The sequence below is a fragment of the Crinia signifera genome, chromosome 19 (genome assembly GCF_055691185.1).
Source record: "Crinia signifera chromosome 19, ASM5569118v1, whole genome shotgun sequence".
In the NCBI taxonomy this organism is placed as follows: domain Eukaryota; kingdom Metazoa; phylum Chordata; class Amphibia; order Anura; family Myobatrachidae; genus Crinia; species Crinia signifera.
This window is the reverse complement of record NC_139226.1, coordinates 108,345,747-108,356,052: the sequence shown is the minus strand read 5'-3', so window position 1 is coordinate 108,356,052 and position 10,306 is coordinate 108,345,747. Positions and strand designations below refer to the sequence as shown.

The following is a 10,306-nucleotide window of genomic DNA, read 5'->3' as shown; positions in this document are numbered from 1 at the left end:
AATAAGAATATATTGGATCAGCGCTGTCATTTTTTTCTTTTCTTCTCTATTATATTCTCCCTCCACGACGTGTCGCAGTCAACACGTCAGCTCAAAATTTTGTTAAAAAAAGAAAGAATGTCAACCTTTTTCATATCAACCTTTTCACCATGTCGTCCAACATATCAAAAGAAAAATATGTTTATTGCTATATTTATATTTGTAATTATACAGCATGTACAGTAGAACATAATCACATTCATTTAATAAATTACTTTTCACATGGTATTATTACCTTCATAAATCATCCTAAACATGACACATTTTGCATATTATTTTATAAATACATTATCCGCTCGAAACAGAATTGCTTTGTTCTAAATCTTAAAATACAGTATGCAGATGTAGGTGAATCTGCACAAGTGCATAGCAATAAGCAGCAATTTGGCAATTTAGCAGTAAAGGGGTTAATAGAGGCTTCATGAGATTTTATTAAATTCCTTTTTTGTTCTAAAAACTGAAACAATATACTTGTCTTGACAATAGTGCAGTCTTCCTTGCACCATGGCCTCGCTCATTGTGTTTAATGTGGCGATACTCGGGGTCACGCAGGTCCGGCTTTTTACCTGATATTGTCCCAGGTAAGAGCGCCTTTGAAAGTCTTCACAATTAAACTCTTTCTTTGGCAAGACACCAGAGGGGTCATGTTCCCAGAAGGCTCTTGGATGACCTTTGATAACCAGATTTGAGCTGTTGTTGGGTTTACAGTATATTTTATATTACTGCCATAACAAATGGAGCAATAACGTGTTGAAGCATTATACAGTACAGTACAGTATACTGTATTAATTCCATTTCTTGTCCATTTTTATTGATAAATAACCCCCCATTCTTATTTTGCAAATGAGTTCCTCCGGGTACTCCCAATACTCGGAGTAGAGGTCATAGGTTTCTATCCATCTGTAAAAAAAATTAAAATGAATAAATAAAAATCACCAGTGAGAAATTAAAAAAATATATCAACAGATATAACCCTTCTATCACTCTGTGGCCCACAAACAAATTTACCTTAGGTCATCAGCAAGATGCCTTTTGCACCTTTTTAACACATTATTTGGGATTGTGCATTTCTACCATACTTACCTAAGTGAGCCTGGAGAGGGGACTCTTTGCAGCTTTTCCAGGGGGAGAACCTAGCCATCATTAAGCCCCGCCTCCATTCACGTAAATGCAGTGATTCGCGGCTCTTGGGGGAGGGCATGGTACTAAATGATGCAATTTGCATAATTCTAGCCCCTCATAAAAGAGCCCAGAATGCCGTGGGGCCCAATTATCTGAACACTACTGGCCATTCCGGGAGGGTAGATAAGTATGATTTCAACCAATGGGGCAGATATATTAAGCCTGGGAAAAAGATAAAGTAGAGATAAGGTAAAAGGAGATAAAGAACCAGCCAGTGCGGGGTAGATTTATTAAGCTCGGTGAAGTCATAAAATGTCTGTTTTTTATCACTGGCCAATCAGCTCCTAACTGTAAAGTTACAGGCTTGGTTTGAAAAATGACAGGTAGGAGCTGATAAAAACCAGATACTTTATCACTTCACCGAGCTTAATAAATCTACCCCTCATTTAGAAAATGACAGTTAGGAGTTTGTTGACTGGTGCTTTATCTCCTTTTACCTTAACTCCACTTTGGCCTTTATTCAGATCTGATCGCAGTACAAATTTGTTTGGAAAATTAGCAAAACCATGTAAACTGCAAGTGAGGCAGATCTAACGTGCAGAGAGAGTTAGATTTGGGCGAGTTATTTTTGTTTCTGTGCAGGGTAAATACTGACTGCATTATTTTTACACTGCAATTTAGATTTCAGTTTCAACACACCCCACCCAATTTTAACTCTCTCGGCACATGTTTCATCTGCCCTACCTGCAGTGCATATGGTTTTGCCCATTTTCCAAACAAATTTGTACTGCGATCAGATCAGAATAAGGGCCAATCGGGCAGATGTATGAACCAGCGTTAAGTGCAGAAATGCACTTAACGCTGGTTAACTGGGGGGGATTACATTAATTCTAATGTATCACTAGCGCATGTTAGGTGCGCTAGTGACAGCCCGCTGATTTACGCTCGGCGGGGCTGTCCCCTGCAAACCCCCCCCCCCAGTGATTAGCGGCCGGAGCGATGTACTAACAACCTTCAGGCGTTAATTCGCCCAGGCCGCTTCCCCAGCTCAGGGCTAGCGTTGTCCTATCCCCCACTGTGGGGACAACGCTAGCCATGCTTCTGGCTTGGGCTGCGCTGGAGATCTCGCGGTGCTCCCCCGTGGAATCAGACATAAGGGGCCAAATGGAATAGGGTGTAAGAATCACAAAGTGAAAGATTTTGGGAGAGCTTTCCCACTTTTTTAAAGTGGAAATCAGTTACACTGGAAAAACCCAGGGTGTCTTTGCCATGTAACTGATTGCCGCTTTAAAAAAAATAGGAAAAATCTCTCACTTTCTGATTCTGACACCACAATCCTTTGGCCCGTAAGGACTGTGTTATGTTTTTGGGAGATGTTTCAGCTTTTTCAGCTATATATTGGCCCTTATTCTGGTCGCTTCGTATCCCCGCAAGTTTGTACGGGGAACTGATGTGCGTCTGTGCATGCCAGATGCCTTTCTGTGCATGTGCAGATGCAGTGCGCATGCGTCCATGGGGAACAGGGTGTTTGCTGGGCACACGCACCCAACACTGTGGGCAAGGGGGTGGCGGCAGGTAGTCACGCCCATGTGAACGCCCAGCGTTTCATGGGCGTTCCCATCAAAATGCTGGGCGCTCCCATGAAAATCACCCTGTGACGTGTGTGCCATGGGTGGGCAGGTGGCATCACCGGATGTCAGCTGCCAGCCCACCTCCTCTGGAGTGTGAATTCAAATAAGGTTACCTGAGATATGCGGGCACCTTCCATATCATGCGATGGATGGCGACCATCAAATGATGTGGGTGTTCCCCATTTATGTTAAACATCCATTCGCAGCCTGTGCAAACGTACGTGGCGTATGAGGGGGGTGTACAGGCATTCAGCGGGCGATGTCAGGGGGACAAGGATGCAATGTATTAGGCTTTCTCTGGCTGAAAAGAAGCCTTATTTTAAGTTTACTGCATAGACCCCTAATACTTGTAGTGGGTTTCAGCCATAGTCTTACCTCCAGGTGTTTGTAAATCCACGGTAAGAGTGCGGAAACACGGGAGTACACTCCAGGTTTATTGGCTTGCCCACATCCAGCGCCCCAGCTTGTCACTCCAGCCAAATACCAGCGATTATCCTTTAAGCACACCAGTGGTCCTCCGCTGTCCCCCTGCATGACAATTGCAGACCATATAAGATTATGCAGAGGGTACAGTTAGCTACCTCATACAGGTAAGATGGTTGGTGAAAAATACCCATTTGGGTCGAAGGATCTGAAAAGGTTATTTGTGGTTTTATGTATCTAAAGAGCAATCATATGGCAGCTGGCACATGCCAATCCCAGGGCATTTTTTGAATCCTGGGATTCAGGATTAAAATAGAAATGAATTCTGGGGTTCCCAGGATCCCGGGACTCACTTCCTTAATTAAAAAGAAAAATGTGGACGGATTTGGTATGTAATCCCGGCGGTCGGAATCCCGGCGTTCAGAATCCTGACCGCCGAAATCGCGACAAGGGGGGGACGTGGAGCGCCCCCCCCTTGCGGGCTCGCTGTGCTCGCCACGCAGCAGGCCCGGTGCCTCGCTACGCTTGGCACGCTAATTTATTCGCCCTCTATGGGTATCGTGGACACCCACGGAGGGAGAAAGTTTCGGGATTTCGGCGGTCAGGATTCCAGCGTCGGGATTCTGAACGCCGGGATTCCGACCGCTGGGAAATTGACTGCATCCCATGTGGACAGTGCGCAGGAGATGCTCTGAGGCGGACGGTGTGGTAGTGGGCGGGGGACGGGAGAAGCCGGGCAGCATCTCAGTGGGTGCTGAAACGCTGCCCGGCAGTAGACTGCACATGTGCAGTCTAATCCCAAAATCCCAGGAGATTGAACTCCCTAAAATTTTAGCTACAAGAATCACTTTTAAAGAAATTACTGTCAGTTAGAATGTTGGGTGATGAAATTACCTATGGGCTGCAGCCCCCCCCCCAGGTAAAATCTGCCACTGTAGTGAAGCCAGATGCAGTCTGTGAGACTGCTCTGGCTTCGCTGTGACTGGCAGTGATTTCCTATTGGAAGTCCGACCTGCCAGTCACCAAGGCAGTCCCATTGGGAGGTGTTCCCTCCCTCCGGGATGCCTTGTTGCGAGCTGCCTGGCAAAAACGGCAAATGCGCATGTGCAGTATGCCAGGGACGATCACGTGAAGAAAGTGACAGTGGCGGAGGCGTTGACACTAGGAGGGAGGTGCCTGCGGCCAGAGGTAGCCCCCCCTCCCCGAAAGAGGTAGGAACCGCCACTGGGTGAATGTCTTATTTTTGCTGAAAAGAGACTTGTAAAGGAAGGATTCTGCTAAGTAGAAACATTAATGCAGGATCGGACTGGCCATCTGGCACTTTCGGCAAATGCCAGAAAGGCCAATGGCTTTCTGACCAGTCCAGCATAACTGCACAGCCTATAATAGAAAGAGTTCAGCTCAGCTGCCCAGAACTCAGAAAGCTTCCAGTGCTCTACCCGGCTGCCCAATATACAGTACAGAAAAATGGAGGCTTTCCAAGGCAGGAGGGCTGGCGGGCGACGGTGTAGCGGAGCAGCCGGCAAGAGGGCTGGCGTTCAGCGGTGGGCGGCAGAAATTTAAATAACATTTTGAAAGACTGGGCTGCCCTCTGATTGGCTGAGAGAGCTCTCTCAGCCAATCAGCTGCCGCCTGAATGTGAGGCCTCTGATTGGTTGAGTACTCCCTCAGCCAATCATTGGTCCACCAAGTGTTTTGAAATATTTTTTCAAATTCTGCCGCCCACTTCTGACTACCGCCGCATGCCAATGCTCCTGTCACCCGCACTGACCCCCGACAGCCTTCTACCAGCACTCGATGGCAATCCGGTGTGGTATATGATCCTGACAGTCATTAGCCCAATGTCGGGATCCCGACTGGCCTGACTCAGACAGCGGGGCAAGCTCAACAAAGCCCCTTATGGGCTTGCTGTGCTCGCCACGCTGCGGGCATGGTGGCGAGCTACGCTTGCCACCTAGTCTATGCTCCTTCTATGGGGGTTGTGGACCCCCACGATGGAGAATAGCCGGTGGCTGTCGGGACCCCGACTGTCAGGGTTTTGCCTGTCAGGATCCTGACAACGGGGTAATGACTGTCGGGTACCCGACTGTTGTGAAACTGTCCGGCACCCAAGGCAACCGACAGGGGTGCTGAAAAAAAGCACTAAATATGCATTGCATCCGATCGCACAAGTGTATGGGCACCATTAGTTCCAGTTAATGGCTGACCACGAATTGTAAGATATGTGCGTGTGGTCACAGTGTCATAGAAGCATGAAGAGTGAAAACACGAGAAAGCAGGAGGGATATATTGAGAGTATGGGAACTGGTAGCAGGGCCAGACTGCCCATCTGGCACTTCTAGCAAATGCCAGAGGGGCCGATGGCTACTTGGGCTGATTTTTTCTGGTAAGGTGGAGGCTCCGCCTCCTGACTGGTGCACAGAGAGAGAGACGCTGTACTGTGCGCCTCTGAGATCCAGGAAAGAGGGGGGCATCACACGCTGCTACTCCCCTCTCTCCTGCAAGACAGGAGAGGCAGTGCACCCATGTGTGGTGCATGTGTGCATACGCGTGCCCGGAGTGTGCACGTGCGCAACAAAGGTTGTGCGCGTGCACAAATGCCAGGGCTGATTCGGCGGCCCAGTCTGTCGCTGACTGGTATTGTAAGCAGTACTCACCTGACATGTATCTGTTCCTCCTTTCAAGTCCCCGGCACACATCATTCTATCAGTAACGGCTCCGCTATAGATACTATCACTGTTACAGACTGCAGTGCTGATAACGGTCACTTCTGCCTTCATCAATACCTTGGATGCATCCTCTAAAATCAGAATAAAAACAATCTATCTATATTTTTAAACAGGACAAATTAACGCCTTCCTGATCATATTTGGGATAACACCTGTTGGACTATTAGATCATTATTTTTTCATAAATAAGTGAGATTCATTTTCTTATTTGTCAGTATACAGGGGAATATAATCACAAGTAAGTGGAAACACTTGGTTCTTGTTCATATAGAGGCAGAGCAGCAGCCATTTTATCATACAGTCTACCAACGCATGATTCCAGGGATACACTTCTTGTGTACCAGGGGGTAGAAAGTTGAATAGTCAATAGCAACCATGTCGACATTCATTAGGTCGACAAGTCAATGTCGACATCAGAACATTGACATGTTCAAGCTGTCGACAGGCACTAGGTCTAAATCCTTTAACTATCTATAGATTCACAATGTTGACATCTGAAATTTCTGAATGCTGACAGTTAGGGTTAAGCTGCAGCAGAAGGTAAGGACTAGGCACTAGGGGGAAGGTTAGGGTTAGGTTGCTGAGGGTGGATAGAGTTAGGCTGTGGGGGGTTAGGGTTAGGCTGGGGGCAAGGTTAGGTTTAGGCTGTGGGGTAAGGTTAGAGATAGGCTGTGGGGTAAGGTTAGAGATAGGCTGTGGGGGAAGGTTAGGGTTAGTACATGGGGGAAGGTTAGAGTTAGGCTGTGGGGAAAGGTTAGGGTTAGGCTGTGGGGGAAGGGTAGGTTTAGGCTGTGGGGGAAGGTTAGAGAAAGGCTGTGGGGAGAGTTAGGGTTAGGCTGTGGGAGAAGGTTAGGGTTAGGCTGGGGGCAAGGTTAGGTTTAGGCTGTGGGGTAAGGTTAGAGATAGGCTGTGGGGTAAGGTTAAAGATAGGCTGTGGGGGAAGGTTAGGGTTAGTACATGGGGGAAGGTTAGAGTTAGGCTGTGGGGAAAGCTTAGGGTTAGGCTGTGGGGGAAGGTTAGGTTTAGGCTGTGGGGGAAGGTTAGAGAAAGGCTGTGGGGAGAGTTAGGGTTAGGTTGTGGGGGAAGGTTAGGGTTAGGCTGTGGGGGAGAGTTAGGGTTAGGCTGTGGGAGAGAGTTAGGGTTAGCCTGTGGGGGAAGGTTAGGGTTAGGTTGTGTGTGTGTGTGTGTGGGGGGGTGGTATAATACCCCGACAGTCGGGATTCCGACAGTCAGTACTCCGACGTCGGAATCCCGACTGCACAGCGTGGGGAGCGCAATGAAGCCCCTTGCAGGCTCGCAGCGGGCACGGTGGCGAGCTGTGCTCCCCACCTATTTTATTCTCCCTCTATGGGGGTCGTGGACCCCCACGAGGGAGCAGTCGGGATTCCGACGTCAGAGTACCGACTGTCGGGGAGCCGTCCGGCACCCGTGTGGGGAAGGTTAGGATTAAGCTGTGGGGTAAGGTTAGAGTTAGGCTGTGGGAGAAGGTTAGGGTTAGGCTGTGGGGGAGAGTTAGGGTTAGCCTGTGGGGGAAGGTTAGGGTTAGGTTGTGTGGGGAAGGTTAGGATTAAGCTGTGGGGTAAAGTTAGAGTTAGGCTGCATCGGGAAGGTTAGGGTTAGGATTAGGCTGCAGGAGGAAGTTAGTATGAGACACCAGGCTATGCTTTCTGTATAAACATTTTTGCACGGGTCAGAGTCTGTAGAAGTCTTTCCTTTCATGGGTAATGATGACCTCTGTGGAGCAGTATCACCAAGGCAGACTTTTTTGGCAAGATGACTACATTTATCACTGTGTAGTAAAAAAAAAAAAGGCCCCTAAAATTCATAGATTTTGAACCCAGCTCACTATTGCCCCAACCATTACTCACCAGAAGTGGCTACAGTTTTACCGAATCCAGTGATCCAACATTTGGTGTTGGTGGTAAAGTCTTGATTGGTCATTGGAAGGCAGGCTGGCTGAATGGTACCTAAAGACAACGACAATGGAATTAAGAGGAAGTGACCATATAATACAATACTAATCAATGTGTTGGGTCTACAGATTTAATACTGTACAATAATATGTCATGTTTTATGATGTCATCATCATCATTATTATTTTATTTTGCATTTTCTAAAAAGATAATATACATATCAAGAAGACTGCATGCATATATCAAGAACTGCATCTTTTGTAAAGACATGAATGATTAACAAAAATAAAACTGTCCTAAATCAAAGCTCTTTGGGGTAGATTTATGATCTGACGATCAGGGGTATATGCGCTATCCCCGTGCCTTATGGCAGGGGATAGCGCTTCCCCTGATCTATCACACCCGCTGTGCGGGTGCTGTAACGGGCGGCGGTGGGGGGACGGCGTCATAGCGCATTTACTAGTTTTAGTACAGGGCGCATACTGCATATCTAATTTATGAACGGTCCGCCGCCTGCAGCTATCGACTTCGACAGCTGCAGGCGGTGATGCCCTATGCCTACAGCAGGGACAGCGCTGTCCCTGCTGCTGGCTCTGAGCTGCACTGAGGATCTCGCGTGAGTAGCGAGATCCCGCGCATGCGCAGTCAAGCCGGCCGGGGAGAAGCAGACAGCGCGTCAGTGTTAACTGACGCGCTGTCAGCTGGAGGAGGCATCGCTGGAGTGGGGGAGTTAATGCTCCCCTGCTTCGGCGGCAAGATCTTAGTCACTGTCCCCTCCTGCTTCGCCTCGCTCTTAGCGCCGCTATAATAAATCTAGCCCTCATTGTGTTATGTTTCAGTAATTCACTAATTAAACATTATACTATACTATAATACGTACAATAATCCTAAAATAGCAAAAAAATAAATAACGTGGTAGAGGTGAACCTCCAGAAATTGACAAAAAAAGTAGGGAGGGGGGGGGGGGGGGGGGGGGGGGAGGGAGGGGAGGGGGGGGGTTGGAGAGGAACTATTATTTACAGTACTGCAAAAAATTACACAAAGCATCCATAGCACAGTGTTCATTACACACATTCTAGGAGTACACAATTGGTGGGAGTAATTTGTTCTATCACCAAAGGTTTATTATACTCAATGGTGTATCTTTAATGGATGCAGTGTGTGCAGAGCAGATGTGCCCCTGCGTACCATGGATGGAACGCCCGCACATTCTGAACACATTCATTCAAAAAATACCCTCTGGACTCGAGTCCCGCGTCTGCAGCAGTAGAACTGCAGAAACCACCATAAAAATGGGTTCCAGATATCTGACAGACAATATCTAGTAAGACAGTCAATAGGTTCACACCAAACATTAGACATGCATTAGTTAGACATTAACAAAAGTTAGACATGCATTAGTTAGACATTGACAAAAATTAGACATGCATTAGTTAGACATTGATAAAGTTAGACATGCATTTGTTAGACATTGACAAAAGTTAGACATACTGTACATTAGTTAGACTTTGACAACAGTTATACATGCATTACTTAGACATCGACTGACAGAAGGTGGACATGCATTAGTTAGACATTAACAAAAATTAGACATGGATTGGTTAGACATTAGCATAAGTTCGACATGCATTAGTTATACATTGTCAAAAATTACACATGTATTAGTTAGACATTAACAAAAGTTAGACATGCATTAGTTAGACATTGGGCAGTATTCAATGTGAATACTCGCCATGTGCAGCGAATCCTGTTTAGGATTCGCTGCACAGTTGCCGTGTTCCGGTATTCACAGTATTCAATGCCGCTGTAACAGTATTCAATGCCGCAGGGGCTCGCTGCCCCTGACAGCGATTCTTAACCCCTGCGGCGCATGCCGCAGAGAGCCGGGGGACGGCGGCAGGCAGGGAGATGGAAGTCTCCCTGCCTTCCCCAGAATGTATGTGGGGGGGGGGGGGGGGAGGAGGGCTCCCCGGGACCCAGGCAGCACAAGCCACTTGCACTGCTCCCGATCGTGCATATATAATGATCGGGAGCAGTGAATATATAAATATCTAATGAGCGGCTCTCGGCCCCCTGCTGGCTGTTATGTGTAATTTTTTTTTTTATTAAATATATGTTCATGTGCTGTAAGTTCACCATAAAAAGATGGCGATTGCTACACGGTGACACACGACGAAAATCACTTCGAAAGCAATTCGCCATCTGATCATTGGATATATTCACGGCGAATGAACTACACATCCCAGCATGCCTTGCATCAGTTTCAGCATGGCCACATAGCAAAACTAATGCAAAGCATCCAGGGATGTGTAGTTCATTAACATCTGGAGGGCCGGTGTTGCCCAGCCCTGCCTTAGGGCATGAAAATAGCACACATTCGCCGTAGAACATGGCAAATCAGCCTCATTGAATACTGCCCATTGACTAAAGATAGACATGCCTGAGTTAA

At 47.3% G+C, this 10,306-nt stretch overlaps 1 protein-coding gene across 1 annotated transcript in view; it reads right to left on the bottom strand.

The window, feature by feature from the left end:
* Positions 1-293: 293 nt before the first annotated feature.
* Positions 294-10,306, bottom strand: part of TMPRSS13 (transmembrane serine protease 13) — a 53,174-nt gene continuing 43,161 nt past the window's right edge. Inside the window, exons 9-12 of the mRNA XM_083161548.1 lie at positions 7,813-7,911; positions 5,873-6,015; positions 3,168-3,320; positions 294-939 (exon numbers count right to left, since the gene is read on the bottom strand). Coding sequence (XP_083017674.1) covers positions 922-939; positions 3,168-3,320; positions 5,873-6,015; positions 7,813-7,911 — 413 coding nt within the window. The 3' untranslated portion in view covers positions 294-921. The remainder of the gene's footprint in view (positions 940-3,167; positions 3,321-5,872; positions 6,016-7,812; positions 7,912-10,306) is intronic.